This window comes from Odontesthes bonariensis, chromosome 8 (genome assembly GCF_027942865.1).
Source record: "Odontesthes bonariensis isolate fOdoBon6 chromosome 8, fOdoBon6.hap1, whole genome shotgun sequence".
NCBI lineage: Eukaryota > Metazoa > Chordata > Actinopteri > Atheriniformes > Atherinopsidae > Odontesthes > Odontesthes bonariensis.
In genome coordinates this window covers 10,428,459-10,448,970 of record NC_134513.1, presented here as the reverse complement: position 1 = coordinate 10,448,970, position 20,512 = coordinate 10,428,459, and the positions used below count along the sequence as shown (strand labels likewise).

At 40.1% G+C, this 20,512-nt stretch overlaps 2 protein-coding genes across 3 annotated transcripts in view; both read left to right on the top strand.

Annotated features, from left to right (window-relative positions):
• Positions 1–6,936, top strand: tcp11l2 (t-complex 11, testis-specific-like 2). Its single transcript, XM_075471674.1, has 10 exons — positions 1–124; positions 2,806–2,977; positions 3,251–3,377; positions 4,045–4,165; positions 4,427–4,650; positions 4,797–4,933; positions 5,052–5,230; positions 5,415–5,596; positions 5,722–5,894; positions 5,981–6,936. The coding sequence occupies exons 2-10, from the start codon at positions 2,818–2,820 to the stop codon at positions 6,241–6,243; spliced, it is 1,566 nt and encodes a 521-aa protein (XP_075327789.1). The 5' UTR covers positions 1–124; positions 2,806–2,817; the 3' UTR covers positions 6,244–6,936.
• A 948-nt stretch (positions 6,937–7,884) lies between these two features.
• apaf1 (apoptotic peptidase activating factor 1) overlaps positions 7,885–20,512 on the top strand; it is a 43,387-nt gene continuing 30,759 nt past the window's right edge. For both annotated transcript variants that reach the window (XM_075471672.1, XM_075471673.1), the window contains exons 1-21: positions 7,885–8,041; positions 8,894–9,066; positions 10,647–10,836; positions 11,069–11,266; positions 11,469–11,658; positions 12,145–12,257; positions 12,357–12,488; positions 12,699–12,937; positions 13,096–13,263; positions 13,473–13,604; positions 13,978–14,091; positions 14,845–15,029; positions 15,160–15,286; positions 15,616–15,741; positions 15,892–16,032; positions 16,141–16,266; positions 16,596–16,745; positions 17,217–17,345; positions 17,570–17,695; positions 18,297–18,416; positions 18,517–18,642. In XM_075471672.1, coding sequence (XP_075327787.1) covers positions 8,923–9,066; positions 10,647–10,836; positions 11,069–11,266; positions 11,469–11,658; positions 12,145–12,257; positions 12,357–12,488; positions 12,699–12,937; positions 13,096–13,263; positions 13,473–13,604; positions 13,978–14,091; positions 14,845–15,029; positions 15,160–15,286; positions 15,616–15,741; positions 15,892–16,032; positions 16,141–16,266; positions 16,596–16,745; positions 17,217–17,345; positions 17,570–17,695; positions 18,297–18,416; positions 18,517–18,642 — 2,976 coding nt within the window. In that variant the 5' untranslated portion in view covers positions 7,885–8,041; positions 8,894–8,922. The remainder of the gene's footprint in view (positions 8,042–8,893; positions 9,067–10,646; positions 10,837–11,068; positions 11,267–11,468; positions 11,659–12,144; positions 12,258–12,356; positions 12,489–12,698; positions 12,938–13,095; positions 13,264–13,472; positions 13,605–13,977; positions 14,092–14,844; positions 15,030–15,159; positions 15,287–15,615; positions 15,742–15,891; positions 16,033–16,140; positions 16,267–16,595; positions 16,746–17,216; positions 17,346–17,569; positions 17,696–18,296; positions 18,417–18,516; positions 18,643–20,512) is intronic.

Genomic DNA, 20,512 nt, shown 5'->3' with positions numbered 1-20,512 from the left:
AGAAGAGTTGGACTAGAGAAGGACCTTTAAACGTCGAGTAGAGCAGAAAGGGTCGTTGCTGGGACTTTATTACAGAGCTGTACTTGTTTTTGTACCAGTCTCCGTTTTCGGAGACTTGAATAAGGTAAAAGTCATTTGTTTTAAACACATTTAACGGTTGCGAATAGTTAACTCGCTCTTTTGCTAACTTTACCGTTAAGTCTCGCTTGATTGTGGAGCGGAAATATTGGAGTTAGAAGTACAGTCAAGTAGGTATAGACAGCAAGTCTGTGTAAATATGCTAGAGGAAAGTCACAATAGCCATGATTAATATTCGGCTATATAACTAGAGGGTTTGTAAAAGTACTAAAGACAAACATATAAGGTAAACAGAAGTGTTGAGTTTGACAGTTAGCTTCGGCATATCTGTCAAGCAGAGCAGTATGCAACTAGGCCAGTGTTAACACTGGTTCTATCCTTAAGGTACTGCCCTTCAGGTTTTCCTTGTTTGTCTGCTCCAGCACACCCTCAAATAAATGGGCCTGCTTTCAGCTCTTTAATCTTAACCGAAGGCCGAAGAGATATTCTTTTGAATCCGGTGTGCTGACGCAGATAAACATAGAAAACACGCTATTATGTCATGATAAAATTAAATGTGGTATTCTGAATATACACGGGCTGCTTGTTTTGGTCAGCAGCTTTGATCACGTGTACCCACTTCTTACGCGTGTATGGATTTCTTTTTTTTTTTATCCGCGTGCAAAGGTATGTAGCCAAATGTTTTCCTTTGAGGGTGATAGACGGGCCTCAACAGCCAATAACGAGAGTTTCCGTGTAGCTAGCCCCGCCTTCCTGATCCATTGCTTTGTTTACATCGTACTGCAGTCAAATCCGTATCTTTCAGGGCTGTCTTTGTCTCTGCGGGGGTTATTATAACCGTATGTAGTCTATAAAATGGGTATCATGAGTATGGAAACTACATTTAACTTTCTGAATATGTCTATTTTAGTGACATGTCTAGTTTTATCATCCTGTTTTTGCATTTTTATATTGCTCTAACATAATGATGCTTTTTATTCTCAGACTGCTTACAGAGGCTTTATCATGAAGCAGCACATTACAGAGCACACCTAATCCGTAATCAGTTTTCTGGACTCCACCGCTTTAATCCCTCGAGATCAGTATTTCCCAACCGCAGTCTTCAAGCTACACAGCTCTGCATGCTTTCCATGTTTTCCTTCTCGAGCATTCCTGATTCCAATGAATGGGTCTTCATCGACCTTCTGCAGAGCTTGAAGTGCTGACCCCATTGTTTGAATCAGGTGTACTGGAGCAAGAACACATGGAAAACACGCAGGGCTATGTACCTTGAGGACCAGGATTGGGAAACACTGCTGTCGGTTATCAGAATCAGAATAACTTTATTAATTAATCCCTTGCAGGAAATTATTTTGTTGCAGTGCTCTTATTACAGGAAAAAGAAAGATTAATAAGAATAAGATAGGGAAAAAATAAAAATAAAAATATCGATATGTCCAAAAATACAATAAACAGTATTTACAATGCTACTCAGTAGCTAATTATTATTGTTAATTGTTGTTATTGTTATTAGGCTGGCTGCATTGCTTTAACCTAGCTGTCAAGTCTAGCAGATGATGTAGTTGCTGACATAGCAGGAGCACACATTAGTCGCACACTCCCCCCACCCTTCATTCTCACTCCTGAGCTATCTTTAAACTGCAAAAGCTGCGTGTGGGTTCATTTTTGGCAGAGATAACTGAGACGAGGCACAGAGACACTCAAGGGTCATCCTGCCAGCTCTGTATGTATGAGATAATGTTAGAAAGGCAAAGGCCTCGGTTTGCAGGTGTTACAGTGGTAAAGGACTTAATCCAGCCAAGTATGGGGATAGTTTGAAGTTATAGGATGATGGGGATGATGTGCACACCCCCCTGTTCTTTATCATGCTGGTTTGTTTCTGTGGAAGACATCCAACACATGGTCATGTGTAACAGGATCATTTTGACCATTAATAAGCCCTTTGCTGTTCATGTTGCCTTGGAGACGTAACTGATCTTCATAGACAGATCCAGTGTCCCTCTTACCTCAAGGGACACAGGCCTTTGTATAAACCTTGGTAAAAATAAGGTCCTATTGTGTCCAGACTTTATATACTGTCGTAAACAATCACTTACCTCATGCAGGGCCAGTGAGTTTGATAAGTGTTTACTTAGAAACTCAGTGCGGTAAGGTTGCTATCTCTGTTACCATGGTCACTCGCCAGCCAGCTGTGTTTTGCAGGCGTTTTGTTTCAAACACTGCCTGAGCAACAAAAAATATGCTCTCTCACACTCTCTGACAGTCACACTTTCTACAGTACAGTAAAGGTAAAGTTGTTCAGGCGACTTTTCTTGATTTACGGCACCACAACATTTTATGTGTGTTTTTTTTTTTTTATAATGAAGGAATGTGTTAGCCATTGCGAGCACAGACAACTGTAGAGCTCTGCGGCACCGAGAACGAAGCCTTTTGGTAACACAAACACTACTCAGTAGGATGAAATTCTGTTTGTTTTGGTCTCTTATTTCTAAGATTTATTCACAAATATCCCTTTTAATTGTTCGACCGTTTTGCTGTTTCCGTTGGAAACTGTGACTAAGATTTTTCTCATAGTTTTCCAGCAACTTTCCAACTTCTATTCTAAACTTGTTTTAAAAGGAATTCCTGAAAAAAGAAAAACGGGATAAATGTCCAATGATTTGAAGCTACTGAACAGTCTGAGTGAGACACATCTTTTTGTTTTTTTTAACAACTTCTCATGTGCAGCTGTAAGCCAAGATGCCTCTAAATGATGAGCGACCCACATCCACATCCAGTGGGGAGGACCAAAGCAGTGATGTGGAGTCGTGCTGCGACAGCATGAGGTCGGCCAGTGACCAGGACGGCTCGCGTGACAGCTTCAACAGCGACAGCTCCAGCAAGCATTGCACGCCTTCCTGTGAGTTCGACTCATCATAAACTCATCGACAATCCTCTCTCTCAGTGTGTCCACGTTTGTGTCCGCGATTGTTTTCCTTTCTCAGAAAAGGGTTTCTAGTTGGCCTGATTTCTGCAAGGACGTCACTTTAAACTTTAATTAGATTTACAATATTGTATTTGTGTGTGTTGTTCAGTTTCAACAAATGTAATCGCATTACCATTGCTGTCATGCAGTTTTGATAATCAGATGTTTACGAACTTACCAAGTTTGTTCTATATTTGTTTCCCACAGCAAGCCCACCCAAAACCTTAACTTTAGATGAGGTCATGGAGGCCGGAAGAGAGCTGTTCAATCTCAAAATTGCACATGAGATTGTCATGAACAACAATATCCTTATGAACAGCAGACCACGGGACAGGTATTCACTGAGACATGCATGAAACTTTACCTGTCTGTGTAAGGTCTTCTAGCTTAGTATGGCGCTTACCAACATCTGGGGGGTTAAATATTAATAGGTAAATGCCCCACAGTTGGTGGCCCTGATTGTTCTCTCATGTGCAATGTAATGTAGCAGATTGAGGGGGAACATTTAAATTACGTAACGTAAAAAAGAGCCATTCGAACCTCAAATGGCAGAAAAAATGTGGGAGCAATGACTGAAATACTGTGCAACAGTTCTGTCAGTTTCATCCTGACATTTTGTTGAAGAGATGAATGGAGACAAGTCTAATGACTGTGCAAAATGATTGCGGTCATCTGAGATAATTGGGATCAGGTAATTATGTAATATTCGTGACAGGCCTACTATATCTTGTATGAATGTAATTATTTCCTGTGTTGTAAAAATAAAAAAGGTAATCTTCTTGGACTAAAACTGTCAACACCAAGAATACATTTTTAATGAATCTAGTCATGTATTGTCTTAAATTTATAGGTGCAAATTGTTTTATGTGAACCATTCCTATTAATATATGAGCACTTCGTGGTCTCTTTAATTTGACAACTGGGGGAATGAAGCCACAAGTCTATTCAATAGATGGAAAAATGTATTCATTTGAACTAAAATCCCTCCATGTTTTTTTCAGTTTATGGAATGAGGTGAGAGATAATCTCCACAAAGCCTTCTGGGACATCCTTGAGACTGAGCTGAACGATGACCCACCAGAGTATCAATTTGCAATCAAATTACTGGAAGAGATTAGAGAGGTTAGCACGCACAATCTAGTGTTAACAGCTTCATACTGTACATCAATTTAAAGGACCCCAATGCTCTGACTAAACACGATAATTACTTTAGAATATATTAGATTAGAAGTTTTTAAGATGGTATGCTTTTTTGCATGATCTATTTAGCATTTTGCACAACTTTTAAAACTGATTTCCCCTCCTTTGTGACTGGTACTGGTGGAAAACATCCAATTAAATAATAACTCATGACATTGAATTAAACTTTCCTTCAATGGACAGATCTTACTGTCATTCCTTAACCCGGGGGCCAACCGGATGCGGACCCAGATCATGGAGGTGCTGGACATGGACCTGATTCGTCAGCAGGCTGACAATGATGCTGTAGACATCCAGGGGCTTGTCTCATACGTCATCACCACCATGGGCAAGCTGTGTGCTCCCATGAGGGACAAGGACATCAAGAAGCTACGGGAAAGCACAGAGAACATAGTCACAGTCTTGAAGTAACTACAAGCTTTTGGTTTAATGCATTTAAAGACATTTCAGTGCTTAGTTCAAACAGTTATATCAAATTTGTCTGGGAGAATACATAAACAGGGTTAGATTTTATTGTTTGTTGTTTTATTTGGGGTTTTTTTGTACACATTAGGGAGATATTCTGTGTGCTGGACCTGATGAAGGCGGACTTTCTAACCCATAACATTGAAATGCTAAAGCCTGTGCTGCAGAGGAACTGTGTTGAATACGAGAGGGAAACATTTCAGAGCATCTTGGACAAAACACCCAGTGAGTAAAAAGATGATGCATTGTAAGAATATGCAGTGCAGGGATAAACCATCAGTGCACTTCAAAGTGAAAACTGAAATACTGCTACTATACTAAACTGCTGTGAAACTTTCTTCAGCTGGTTTAAACCGCACCACCTCCTGGATCCAGTCTGCACTGGAGGAGCTTCTGTCAGCCACAGAAAAAAGCAATGACTGTGGGCAAGGACAGCGAGCCATGCCTGGTCCTTTCAAGCTCCTCAACGCTGCCTATTTCCACATCCTCACATGGGACTACTCAAAGAGCCCAGTACCTGAGGTATTGAGATGTACTTGTATCTGTAATTAAATGAAAGAGGTTCTTGTTACACGGCAGTGTCTCTGCTCAATGTATGGGTAAGTTCATTAAAAAAAAATTCTGTGTTGCCATCCAGCTATTTCTTTTTATTCCATTTTCTTTGAATTTTGAAATTAACATACAGAGTATGTTGGTTCTACTTTAGACTTGGATTACAGATGAGGCCCGTCTGCAGGAGATTCAGTGGCAGCTTAAGCAGTGTCAGGCCGTGAATGAGGTGCTGCTCATTGTGTACAGCACCGTTGGAGAGCCTGTCCAGGGTCTTCCTTCCCTCTCTGACCGCCTGAAGACGATGATCAGCGTGCTGTTGGATGGGATGCACAGACCGTCAGTTCCCTTTCATTATATACCTTTTGTTTAAACATTTAACTGACCATTAAATGCTAAATACAATCTTCCTTACATTAAAAATAAGCCTAAAACTGATTTCACAATTCTCCCTTGAACGATAGGGACTTTAACCTAGAAGAGTCACTAGAGGGCGTCAGTGCTCAGATCTGCTGTGAGCTCAACAAGTCTTTGACAGAGAGAGACTACCCTGCACTGACCCCGGAGCTGCGGGCCACGCTCACAGGACAGATCTGCAGCATCACCCAGAAGGACAATCCCATTCGCACTCTAGTTGGTAAGAGATAGTGAAGTGGACTGTTTGAAAAACCCACCTGGTTGGGCATTGCCTAATCTTGTTTTATCTGCTTCCCTCCTTTGCAGAGGATCGCGTTCAGCAATATTTTATGGCGCTCATCTCTGACCCCAAACCTCAACTCAAACTTGAACAGGTACCAGCCGGATTGACTGCTATCAAGTCTGAACTGGCACTGATTGCAAAAAAGTTCATCTCCCTAATCAACTACAACAGGACTGTCTATGGACCCTTCTATGTGGACATCATCAAGAAGCTGTTGTTCAGCAGCAGTCCACCAACAGCAAGCTTTCCTCAGGAAAAGGCTCACGACTCAGCATCACGTGAATAAAAGAACAATATGGCTCCTGGATTTGAAAAACATTACTTTCAGTGTCAGACATAGCTAGAACTGTGGAGATGGGGTGTGTCTGTAGACCAGCAATGCAGAAGATGCAAATGTTTTTGGAAAAGTAGCAGAGTTGCATTTCACATTCTTTGACTACACAGTGTTTGTCGTGTTTTGTTACTACTACATACAAATATTGTTCTATATGGTAAAATTGTGCATAGCAAGTGCCACATTTGAAAATATTAGTGCAAATCTTGATAGAGCCTTTTATTCATAGAGTTCACACATTTATTGTTGTACCTTACTGTTTTGTTAACCAGCCAGAGAACTAAACTCGATTCTGGGTTTTCACCTCTCAGAGAAAAGTAGTGAAACCTGTCTGCATGAGTAGTCTTTTGTTGAAGTTTGGTCATTTTAGTTCTTACTTGAGTAATTGTTGTATTTGTCAAATATTCTATATTTCCTCTGTACTGTTGCTGATCTGCCAGCGGAGTACTTGTTGTATTATTATTATTTTTTATTTTTTATGCTTGTTACATTGTGAGGTGCAGCAGTTTTTACAGTATTGTTGCGTTTGCTGTTAGAACGTGTTGGGAAAACAAAGGTGCTGAACCCAAAAGTGATTTTGTCAAAAGATTTCTAAATGTGAAGTTTTGGTTCATTAATGTTCCACTAATAAAACTTGAAAATTAAGCATGAATTTTTCTTATTATTTCTTTTTTATATATAAAACTAAAAAATACAATAAATAAACAAAACTTTTTAAACAAATATGTTAAACTAGAAGATACAACCTGTGAAATGTATCCTTTGATTTTACATAAATCAAACAGAACCTCATTGAGGGATTTCCCTGAGAAAGTTGTTGGCGTTAAGGAATTTAATAATTGTCTCCATCATGGGAAGAAAATCTTGATTTCTATCATTTCACAAGTAACAGATGACACAATTAAAAAAAATCGAATTCCCATATTTTTTTCTTTTCTTTTCTTTTTGTTATTCAGAAATTAGTATCGTCTTGCAGGTCTGATGTCAAGCTTTTGCCCCATTGCATAGTCAATGTATTTAGAGCTACTCATAATTGCATTATCAGTGCAGCATTGTGTTGTGAGATGAACAACATGCTCTCATTCCTGTCGTCAGGCAACACCGCTACCTTTACGTGTAGTCGGAATTTTAAAGAATTACGTAGTACAATTGTAGTTGGAATGTTTAGACATTCGACATTTTGGCAAAATTTGTAATTCATCGGCGTAAAGTATTGAAACGTTATCTTGAATATTGATAGAAAATACTGCGCACAAAATTTTGACAAATTAACAAGAGAGTAGAAAAAGGATGCACACATGTCCTACTTTAGGTCACAATAGCGCCTTATAGCGATATATTCAGGTATTTTGCAATTTAAAAATACATATTGCTTGTAGTATAATATTGTCTGAAGGTGATGGTTTTGTAAATTGTCAGCTAAGTGAAAAAAAAAATGTAAAAAGTAAACCTAATATTACCAAAAGTAGAGCAGTATTTGAATGCATCAGTTTGCCCGGTTACAGATTCGTTAACCGGATGATCTCACACGTCACGTGGTTTAAAAGTCTCCAGGCGATTGGCTGCCTCGGAGCGAAGTAGTTGTTTTTCTTCTGAAGCAGGAAGTTCATCTCCTAAAATTGGGCGTGTAATATCACTGTTTTATAGAAATAAATGGTCTTTTCACACATACAGTTCTTTAAAACGTGACTTTTCGTGACAGAAGTATATTTCACCAAACAGTTTCCTCGTTAAACAGAAGGAGCTAGTCGTGAGTACCTTTTTTTATATACTTTCTTTGTTTGTCTCTCTTTTAAATTAGAGTGGTGAACTAGTCGAGATAAGACAGGCACTGGCATGCGCGCTCAGTATGCCAGACAGAATCTTACGACACACCAAAGCAATAAGTTTATCCCGAAATGCAGTATCTATATTTTTGTTCGCATTAACTAACAGGCTTAGCAAAACTACTTGAAGCAACTTGTCGATACTAATAGAAGTTGATCAGTGGTTAAAAAACTGAACTTTTGCCTCTGTGATCACCTCATTTGACCCTTTTATTTTCACTTCCTGTTCCCTGAGGTAAATTAAGCGAATAAAGAAAATGGATGGATGGGTATCTTCTTATTCCTCTTATTCGTTTAGTATTATTTCCACATAGTTACAGGATCTCTTTATAAACTGTGTTCACGCTATTTTGTGTAGCTGTATTTAGGATTGCAACCGACAGTTAACTTCAGCATCAGTTGATCTGACAATCACAGTAATTTCTCGGTTTCTTAATTAACATGGAAATCATCATCACAAATTCCCTTTAAGAATTACACCAACCCAGGTAAAGAAAATGTTTTAACGTAAGTCCAGCACATCAGAGGAAATAAAAATGGATCATATATGGTGTGAAAGACACTACAGAATCTGCCTATTCCCCACTGGACCAAGAGCTGGCACACCAAAAGCAGGCCAGTGCCAGAAGACAGTCTAGCATGGCCTGATTCAGCTGACTCTTTTTTTTTTTTTACAAGAGTTAAAAGTAGAGATTACAGAGAAGAAAGTGTAAGAAAAAAAAACAAACATCCACAGGTCAATAAACCTCCATGCATCTTTCTTTAATGATTTTCAGAATCTGCATGGTTGATTTCTTGTGCGGAGATGGTGCTGGAGGAAGGAGCTCGGAGCTGTCTAGTGCGCTTTCGCCGCAAACTGGAGCAGGACATCAAGCCTGCCTACCTAATGGACCACATGATCAGTGATGGTGTCATAAGTCTGGACGAGGAGGAAAAGATCAAGACTCAGGTGAGCCTTAGCAAACAGGGAAAAAACTGCGTTACTTTGAGCTCATAGTATTCAACTCTCTTATGTTTTGTTTTTTTGTTTTCTCCTAATGAGTTTTAAGTTGACTTTACCTTTTTAATTTAAACTTGCATGTTTTGAAATTAATAGTACCAATAAAAAAAGTTTGATGTTATTACTCTGTATTACTATCAAGCTGACCCCGAACACAACTTTCCTACATCACTCTACCATTTATTGCTTTGATAATGCTGCTCTGACCTTGGGACCGTAACTACTTATTTCCTTGTTTGTTATCAAATTTTACTGACTTGCTGTTTGGAAAAGCCTCACTTTCAGCCTACTGTAAAACTGTAAAACAGAAAATCTTTTGTTTCAGTGTTTGATTCAAGAAATATAAGAGAAGGTGAGTGTAATCTTTTAAGTAGCATAGTACATAGTATACAACAGAGGTGAGTACACCGTTATCTATTGTAATATCACTTTTGTCTAATGATAGAAATTGTATCACGTCACAGTAATTGTCAGTAATTCACAATCAAAGACTAGCAAAATCAGTTTGCTATATCAGGATCTCCTTCTTCACCCCCAACAACTATGGAATCAGTGCAACACACTGACTTCATGTGTCCACTTTACTTTTTAATATAAGACTATTCTGCCAAGTTTCTGGAGATGTTGAGTCCCCTTGTTTGTTGGACATTATTTTTGCCTTGTATAGTGACGTATATAGAAATTTCACCTCCCTCCCACCCGTTGCATTCAAGCAGCCACGTATCATCACAGTACCACCTCTGTGCTTTACTGTCAGGTCAGTGGATTCACATGGGTGGTACTGACTACTCACGCCAAACACGCTGGACCCCATCAGAGCCAACAAATGAATCTTTTCTCATCTCACCTGACCAAACCACAAGCTTCCTGTATTCATCTGGCTTCTTTTCATGTTCTTTTCAAATTGGGGGAGGGTTTGTTGTAGGTCCTAATCCACTCATAGTGTTTGATGTTATACAGTCCTTTGCATTGTTTGAACTATCACAGAAACTGGTGTTCACTAATAACTGCCGTGCTGAGCCCTCGCATGTCTAATGTCCAGAATCTTTTTTCCCCATGTGGTGCCATGATGCAGACCTGCAGATAGGCAGAGCCCATAGGCCCAAAACTGGGGAAGTCATGGTGATCACGGATGATCATTTTATAACAATATTCATGTCAGTTAGCCTAATTGAAAATCAGTGGTTTTCTCGTCACAGACGTGATGACACGTGTATTGAGCAAGTATTTGTCCCTGATTGTCTAGAATTGCAAGTGTGTTACTTGTCAGCAGAGAAATAATGTGCGATTATTGAGAGGCAATACAGTTTTGAATCATTTGATATTTAGGAAATTTTCTTGAACAGGGCTTCGCTCACTTCTGTTTTATTCTTTTTAATCATTATTAGAGTTTAAAGACTTCCTCAGATATTTCTCTAGTATACTTATTGTAAATCAGTTGATGTTTTCACCAGGTAATGTGAGAGTTTTAAAAAAGCAACATATTAAAAGCATGGTCCATCTGTCTTTTCTGATATTTGTCTTTGCAGCCCACCAGGAAGGATCAGGCTGTAGCTCTGCTTGAACTCTTGCTGAGGAAGGACAATCATTCCTACATATCTTTCTACAATGCATTGGTTAAAGAGGCATACGATGATTTGGCCATTCTGCTCCACGATGACCTCCCACCTGTCTCATTTAATGGACAAAAGGGCTTTTCTGACAGCTTCACATCTTATGGTGAGAAGTGGGAAGTTGTGGCTTGGGAGTGTTGAGGTTTGCAAAGTTTTAGTATCAGTGGGTAGGAGTCCACGAAAGTTATCTCAAACGTGTGGCTCCTGTTTTGGTTACCAGTTAATTTTTCCTTTTATTGGACACCTTCGAGTATTTTTTTCTGGAAAATGTTGGACACATTCGCAGTTAAAATACCTGAGTAGAATTCATGTCACTCTCCTTCTGGTTTGCCTAACAGTCCAGACTATGCTGAGTGAAGGTGGAGTAACGCAAAGACCCGTCGTGTTTGTCAGCAGACCAGAGCTGGTGAATCGAGTCAGAGAAAAACTTTATCAGCTCCAGAAGAACCCTGGCTGGGTTACAGTCTTTGGCATGGCTGGCTCAGGCAAGTCTGTCCTTGCCTCTGAGGCTGTCAGACACCATGGACTCATTGAAGGTGAATGATATTTTCTTGTCAACATATGGACCTAGTGATCCAGAAATAGTGCTTTGTATTAAAAAATAACAGGATGATGTGTGTTGAAATAATGTTTTTTTTTATTATCTAATATTCATCTATTCCCACTTTGCAGCCTCTCATTTCTCCCTTGCTTGACTTCTGTCTGTTTCTTCTCCTTCCACCTCCCCCTTGCCTGCAGAGTGTTTTCCTGGAGGGATCCATTGGCTGTCCATCGGCCAGCTGGACAAGCCAGACCTGCTGGTGAAGATCCAGTCATTGTGTTTTCGTCTGGAGCAGGGCCTGGATTCACAGTCACTCCACCGGCCCCCCAACTCGCTGGATGAAGCCAAAGAGCGTCTGCGCTTCCTCATGCTGCGCAAACATCCGAGGTTAGCTAGATATTATCAGTGCTGCCAGTTCAGGATGCAGAATTGTGACACAACGGAAAACAGTTCAAGTTGATTTTAACTTGAAATAACACGAATGTGAAAACTGAAATGAGAGCTTGGTAACTTGTGTAAGAGTTACGTGTTGTCATACTTGCTGAAACTGTCTTAACATCTGTACAGCAATGCACAATATGTGGAAAAAACAGGTTCTTCTGTTTCCTCCCTGTGCTTATGATGGGATTTTCATGAATCCACTGTGTCAGAGTAACTATGTTAGTTGCTGCCAGTTTCCACCTCTTTTAAAGGTTTAATCTTCAGTCGGTGATGACGTTTCTATAAAATAATTAAGAATAATTTTTCATTGAAGGTTACCTTTTTATTCGGCGTTTGTTTCAGTCAACAGCAGATGTTTCAGTAGATGTCTTTTTAAGGCCAGATTATTCTGTGGTTAACATCTTTTTCTGTTTTTAAAAACAATTTCTTAAGGTCTCTACTGATTCTAGATGACATCTGGGACAGTACAGTGCTGAAAACGTTTGATATCCAATGTCGGATTCTTCTCACCACCAGAAACAGAAGTCTTGCTGATTCTGTCAGCGGTATGTACCATGTTGTGACCATCGCTGTGTGCAAAATACTTTCTTATACCGTTAAAAAAAGGCCTTTAAGCGTGTTAAGTGTTTGCACTGCTGTTGTAGGTGCTAAACATGAGGTGGAAGTGGAGAGTGGTCTGGATGAGAAAAAGGCACTGGAGATTCTGGCTCTATACACCGACATGAAGCCAAAGGGACTACCTGAGGAAGCTCGCAGTATTGTTAAAGAATGTAAAGGTCTGTAAATTGACAGTATTTATATATATATATAAGTTAAGTCCATTTTTAAGTGAGTCTTTAACATATAAAAACAATAGCTTAGATCATGTTGTTGTGTTGTGATTGTTATTAAAAGAGCAGTCATTTTTTTCATATGTGAGGTTTCAGATCTAGTGTTTTCAGGGTCAAGCCAAAAATTGTGTTGTTTTTTTTTTTGCCTCCTGTCAGGCTCTCCTCTGGTGGTGTCTCTGATTGGCGCTCTGCTCAAAGAAAAACCCAACCGTTGGTCTTACTACCTTCGCCAGCTGCAACAGAAGCAGTTCAAGCGCATAAGGAAGTCCTCCTCTTATGACTATGACGCCCTGGATCAGGCCATGGCTGCCAGTATTGAAGTCCTTCCTCACGACCATCAAAAGCTCTACAAGGACCTCACTGTGCTACAACAAGACATCAAAATCCCCGCTAAGGTTAGCCTCTAGTACAAATTATACTTTTGTTACATGCCCGGTGTCTGAAGGACATAATAGTGGTCTTCTTTATGCTTTCCAGGAGGGTTTTATATCAACTTCATCCTGCTTGGGGCTAACAAAGTAAATAACTCTTATAATGTTGTGTCCTCTTCCAGGTGCTTTCTGTTTTGTGGGATCTACAGCCAGAGGAGGTGGAAGACATCCTCCAGGAGTTTGTCAACAAGTCTCTGCTTTTTGTGGACACTCACACTAAACCCCAGCTGTACTACCTTCATGACCTGCAGCTGGACTTCCTGGTGGAGCAGAACCGCAATCAGCTCGAGGTCGGTCTGGCTTTGCATTTTGAACTCGCGAGCAGTTAATTAAGCAGAAAGACCATGTTTGCGGTCGCAGTTTTACAACACAACAGTTTTACAACACAACAGTTTTACAACACAACAGTTTTACAACTTGATTCTTTCTTTCATTCTACTGCTTTCCTGCAAAATATACACGGTGAATGTACTGTGTGTGTTTACGGTACGCATTTCAGAACCTTCATTTGAATGTGGTGCATCAGTACCAGCATTTCTACAGAGATGTTCCTCCCACCTCTGGAGATGAGGAGTGTCTTTATTGGATCAGATTTTTGACCTACCATATGGCCAAAGCCAATCTCTCTAAGGTAAAACACACACACACACACACACACATTTCAGTCCTTTTCTAAGTTTAAGGGAACGCAGCACCTTATCCTTACTCCTACTGAAAACTAGCCTTGAGGGCTCAAACAGTCCTTAAAGCTTTTAAGACCCTCCATTTTAGTCCCCCAAAGCACTCTGATCCCTCAGTGATCTTCCAGCTTTCGAATCCCACAAATATACTGAATGTATATAGTGCGGCCCTTTATACATCATGTATACAGACCTGTTGAGACACTTGTGCATGAGACAGAATTTATAGCACTGTTTTATTTCTACAGTCTGTGTATATTTTTCTTTTTGCTCACTGTGTCTCTGTGTCTTTCTCCGGTTTCCTGATGACTTTTTTTTTTCTAGGAGCTTTACTCCCTTATGTTCTCATTGGACTGGGTCAGCATCAAGGCCAAGATAATGGGTCCAGCACATCTCATCAATGACTATGTGGAGTATGGATCCATTTTGGACAAAGAGGTCAGCAGACATGAAATGGGTTATGAAATTAAAAAGATTTGGTTTAGTATTAGTGTTTTGGTTTTGGTTGTTCTAGAGTCACAAGAAAGACTACCTGAAGGGTGTGAGTGCTACCCATTCCCCTTCTTTAAATTGTGATCTGTGCTCATGAACGTCTCTCCTGAGAGAACACGCAAGTTTACAAGTTCAGCTGTCTTTGTTGCATTTGACCTAAAACTTTGCAAATTTAATTAAGATCGCAACCCTCTTTTATTTTCCCCCAAGTTGTTTCAGATCATCTCATTCACAAAGATAACTTTATTGTCCTTCAGTGTTTTGGCTGTCCCTTGTTCCCTTTCCAATTTTCATAATTGCGGTGCAGCAGATTTGATTAGTGGCAAATGGTTTATTAGACAAAAGCAGAGGCGCATGGGCCTGTGATGCGTAACTCCCACACCTGTTTTGCAAGGACATGCATCATAAGAAGGCAGCGCTCGGCTCTGGAATGTCTAAAGTAGCAGTAGATTTTGATTTGCAAGCCTGAGTTACAATTTATTCTTTTATCGGGTGTGCGTATGTGCTGTCAAATTTTCACTGCTAACTTTCAAAAATCTATCTGATAAACTGGTTAAGCTTTAGGATGATGAATGTGTAAACAGGCATTGCAATAATCATCTCCTAAAAATCAGATAATTAAAAGACTAAACGTTTGCTTTTGGAGTATTTGAGCAGTAGTTTCCCTCCAGTGTTACTAACTGCTTTCTGCCCTTTTAGAGCAGTGAAGTGCGCAGTCAGTTCCAGGAGTTTTTGTCTCTGAGTGGCCACTACCTGGAGCAGCGTCCTTTCCCTGATGTCGTGCAGCTTGCTCTCTCTCAGCCGCACACCTCTGAGGTCTACAAACAAGCTCGAGTGCATGCGCTGAACCGGGCGAACAACGGGAAACTCTACTTCGACCTAATGTATGAAAAAGAGCATTTTAATAATGGGTTTTGTAAGAATAAAAGAAAACGTTGCTTCAAGCTGGCCGTCCGTTCTAAGGATCAGCTGTGTTTTTGACAATTCCTTCTGTGTTTTTTTTTCCAAATGCAGAAATAAGAGCGGTGTAGACAGTCTGTCCCGTTTGGTGATCCACCCTCACCAGGGCTCCATTTACTCCGCCTGCTTTTCCCATGACGGAACCAAAATCGCCTCATGCGGAGCAAGCAAGACTCTTAAGGTATTTGGGCAGAAAATGCATAATTTTGTATATGAAATTATCATGGGCAAAAATTGCCCATGGTAACAAATTACTGGAGAAAATGAAAAGCAATCCACCTCTACATGTAGAAAAAGTTTAAATACAGCATTGTTGTTAGATGGACTGTACCTCGTCAAAATGATGACTTAAGGGGTTATTTACTCTGCAATTCTTCGCTTTAATGGTGACGTTTTAGTCCTCTGGAATCTCTTGTAAGTTTAAGTAAAATGATGTTTCTAATATGATAATATAGTACTTTTGCATCTCTGTATTGTTATTAATCAGCTGTCATGTACCTATGTGCTCAGATGTTTAAAACTACCTCAGGTGAGAAGCTCATGGAGCTCCCGGCCCACGATGATGAGGTGCTCTGTTGTGCCTTCTCCCCCGATGACCATCTCCTAGCAACCTGCTCCAGCGATAGGAAAGTCAAGGTGTGCAATTCACTGGCCCTTGATGACAAACTTTATCACAGAAACAAATAATATCAACAAAAAAAAAAGCAAATGAGAAATAGCACAGCATGAGACGTTAAATACAAAGTTTTATTGTTCTGTGATTAAAGTTTTGATGTGTCTTTTTAGGTGTGGAATGCAGAGCAAGCAAAGCTGCTGAGGGTGTTTGAGGAGGAGCATGAGGAGCAGGTCAACCACTGTGTTTTCACCAACACAGCTCGACTCCTTCTGCTGGCTACCTGCTCCAACGACAAGTTTTTGAATGTCAAGGTGTTTGCTTATGCTTTATATTAAATAGTTTTGTTCCTGTATGACCTCACTTCTCTTATTTTATTCTATTTCATTGTGTCTTACATCACACTCATCTTCTTTCTATAGCTGTGGAATCTCAACAAGCCATCCTCCCAGAACACCATGTTTGGCCACTTTGAGCCTGTGAACCACTGCTGTTTCTCCCCTGATGATAGTTATGTGTCCACTTCCTCCAACGACGGCACTGTTAAGGTGACTGCTCTTCAGTTTGTGTCTCTTAAAGCTGTTCTTAAGTTAATGCTCATTAAACTTTACACTATTCATATGAGTTGGATGGCTAGCATATTTGCTATTATTTGGCCATACTATTTCAATTTCAAACAGAACAACACATCTTAAATATTAAAGTTGTATTGCTGTGGTTCAATTTGCCCCTGTTTTACCGGTGTAACATTCTTTTATGTACACCTGGCAAATAGAATAACTGCTTTCCTGCATGATAGCTTGTTTATCAAATTTACCGTACTTTCTGTACTACGTGCCTTCCCTGACAGTTATTGTGTGTCCCTGCATCCATGCAGCTGTTTCAGGTATCAGCTGCCAACGAGTGGAAGACAATCGATGTGAAGAGCATGTTTACAGACAACGATGATGAGGAGGTCCTAGTCAAGTGCAGCACCTGGACTGCTGACGGCAAACGCATCGTATGTGCTGCCAGAAATGCTGTTTTGGTGAGTATTTAACATGCAAATGAAATATGAGAGAGTGTGTGTTCACATTTTACTTCGGTGTTTATTGACTTGATATAAATGGTTTCAAATTTGGAGCAGCACCCTGCCATTGTTTTTCATTAAAGGACGCAGGAAAGAATGGGTACTTCTTTCTTCTAGACAGTGAAAAGAGTGTGTGTCCTGGTTATGGATATGTCCGACTCCTCCCCACTTAAGTTTTTCAAAATCATACAATGAAGTACTGCTATCAGTCTGTTTGCCTTCTCGTCACCTTCATTCTGGGAAACAGCCCAACTTTTGGAGATGCCTAAGCTTTTAAGCAAATTTGCCTCAGATTTGGATCTTAATCAGTCATTATGCCATTAAGTTTTTTATTGAAATTACATCCTGTTACATTTATGGCTTCTTAAACACCTTTATTAACAATCTTTTTTTTTTTTTTTTTTCTGTCCTTCTGTTGGTGTTTCTCAGGTTTTCGATGTGGAGACATCAGAAATGTTGTTGGAGATCAAGACCAATCGTCTGAGCACAGTGCAATACTGTCACGCCTGTCCTACCAGTAACCTGCTGGCAATAGCATTCTCAAACTATGCCGTGGAGGTATAACGCATTCTCACACACAGAATTCATACTTTGTTCTAAAGTGGACAAAATGTCACGTGTAAAATCTCTGTCAATCTACTCTTTCTGACTTATTTTACATTATTGTCAGTTAAAAAAAACAATATTTTACAATAAAAGTGTGAGTTTTAATGTCTTTCATGTGCCTAAAATAGATTTTGTGGATCACTTTGAAATATTGTGTGTGTGTGTGTGTCTTCCAGCTGTGGGATCTCGAAGAGAGTAAGAAGAGGGCTGACTGCAGTGGCCACCTGAGTTGGGTCCACCGTGTGCAGTTTTCTCATGACGGCTCACAGCTGCTCTCCTGCTCGGATGATCAGACCGTTAGGGTAAGACTAAATGTGTATTTGATGTATCTATATCACGTTGCCAGAGATGATGTCAGTACTGATCTAATTACTTCCTCTGATGGTAAAATCATGCTGTTATTGAACATCCCAAGTTTACTAATTGAGCTCTGTTTACCCCCTGCCAGCTGTTACTTTTCAGTGGCTAACGACGAAGGCTCAGGGGTGATGTTGCCTTAATGTAAAATAAAAAAAGTGATCTTAACTTTACTTTGTTTGAATGTCAGCCATGTATTTTCCTTCATATGTGATGTTTTTATATCGAGGTGACAACACTTTGTTTTTGTTTAGATGCTAGTGAACCTCAATACTTTGACCTGAACAATCTACAGGACAATCCAAAGCAACCACTGTGAATTCTGTGCATGCTACTTGCAATGACTTTATTTCACTGAGTACAGTGTTGTAATAAAACATGTTGCTAAATATGAGTGTCCCACCAAAAAGAAAATCTAACTCATATGACTCACTGCAAACTAAATAAGCCTGCCAATTAAATGGGATGCAATGTCTTGCTTCTTCTCTGGAAGTTTACATTTAGTTCTCTTCAGACTTCACAGGTCTTTTGTTTCTTGTTTTGTAGTTATGGGAGACCAAAAAGGTCCACACGTCCTCAGCCATCTGTCTGAAGAGAGACTCTGATGTTATCTTCAACAGCGAGGAAATCATAGTGTCGGCCGCAGACCACTGCAACAGACTGCAGGTAAGTTGCAGAGAAAATAGATATACAGAGGTGGACTACACGTTTAAAGCAGGAATATGAAGGTGGGATGTGTGTTACTCTGTGTGCTCGCGTGTGTCAGGTGCGCGATGGCAAAACGGGATCGGTGCTGTTTCAGTCGGAGGAGAAGTCATCCAGGATCCGATGTACCTGTTTGTGCAGGCAGCCGTCTGCTGTGGCGCTGGGCCAAGAGAACGGCACCGTGCAGGTAAAACAGGCAGCCATAATGTGTGTTCAGATACCTGATAAAGCGATATCACAGGAATGAAATATGCAGTCATTCAAAAATCCATTCTTAATGAAATATCTCATCCAAACAGTAAGTAAACAACACAAGGTCCGCAGTGACGGCTAACTGCATATGCAAGTGCTAATACTGGCTCTATTATTGTCCAAACCACTTTACTGTTATGTGTTTTCACCCTCCGCCTCACTTAATTGCGTTTCTGACAGTAGGCCTACCGCCAAGTGATGTCATCGTAGCTGTCTCATTGTGCAGAAGAAGTAGCTCACTATTTCCACTTTGTTCTCAAAGTTGTTAGAACAACTGGAGTTCAATCGAGTTTCTGTACTCCATGGCGCATTCTTTCTGGGGAGTAACTGTACATTTATGTGCACCACTTTCAGCATTACTTCACCCAAAAGTAAAAAACATAAAATCAATACAATCCGAAAAGCTTCCTTGCTCCAACTCAGATTTAACACGGCTATATAAACACTCAGTGTGAGTGTGACTGATCAAGGCGAATAATTCTGACATCCCTGCACAAAATGTTTTAACATCTTTAAATAGTACCGACAACTCCTAATCAAGCAAAGATGCAAATTAGCATAATTATTGTAAATTCTGACACTGGTTTGTGTGTGTATTTGTAGTAGAAGTGAGCCTTTTGCTCATTTATGCCTGTCAGTATATGCGTGTGTGAGTGTGTAAATCTCCCGCGGAAGGTGTTTTTTAAGGCCGTGTTGAGTCATGAGATGTGACATCACTTCTTTCATCTTTTATCTGTCCTGTCATTAACACGTCGGGTCATCTCCAGCAGCCTCTTTCATCTTCTTTATCTTCCACTGGCCTTAGTTATTTCTCTTTTTTTACCTGTGATTTATATTCGACACACTCTCTGCTCCTGCTCTGATTTGATATCTCTCCATCTGTGCCACAGACTTTTCTTTTATTCTCTCTTTTGTTTTCCTTTATCTCTCCTCCTCCTCCTCCTCCTCCTCCTCCTCTGTTCTGATCTCTTTGCTCCGCTGCTCTAAGTCTTAAATAGTTTTTAGGCAGTTACTTTTCCATATTTAAAATCCAAACTCAAGCGTCCCCTGAGACGTGAGTCCTGAGGACGGGCCAGTGTCCGACAGCAGAGAGCAGCTCTAATTAATTAAGAGGTTCTAATGTCTTAATGAACAGAGGAGTTAATGTGCCTCTCCTCTTGGTTCTGGTCTCAGAGATAAGTGATGGCGGGGGGGATCAATGTAACAGCAGCATGTTGAACTCACTGCTCATATAAGTCCGCAGATGGAAAAAACGGTCAGTCGCTATTCGAATGAACGACCAAGTGTCCTGAGTTTCCAGAGCCCAAGAATCTGTAAAATACACGTAAAACTCAACAAGTACAGGATACACATAAGACTAATTCTGCCCTATAAATACATGCATTAAAAACACACTCTTAGAATTTTGGTATGATCATTTTCCTGACTTTTCACACACAGTGGGTTTTAAAAGAAAAACTGTGTCCGTGGACCAAATAATGCGTCTCTCATAATAAGGTGTTGGAGGAAGTTTGGTTTTGTCATTTCTGACCAAAACATAAGTATTAAATTGGTTTTGATATTGAACATTTTACTTGTTACTCAGCTTTCTTTCTGACCTTTATGAACCGAACATTATCTTCAGTCCTCTATGTATGTCTTAATTATTTTCATCCAACACGAGGATTTGAAACTATATGTTCATTTAACCTGTAATAGTCTTTCTGTGGGAAAATATTTAGACAATTTTGGTCCTTTCACTACTCGTTTCCACTGAGCTTTTGCCGTTGCTGTCCCTTGTGCTAACACCAGGTGGCGCCCTGTAA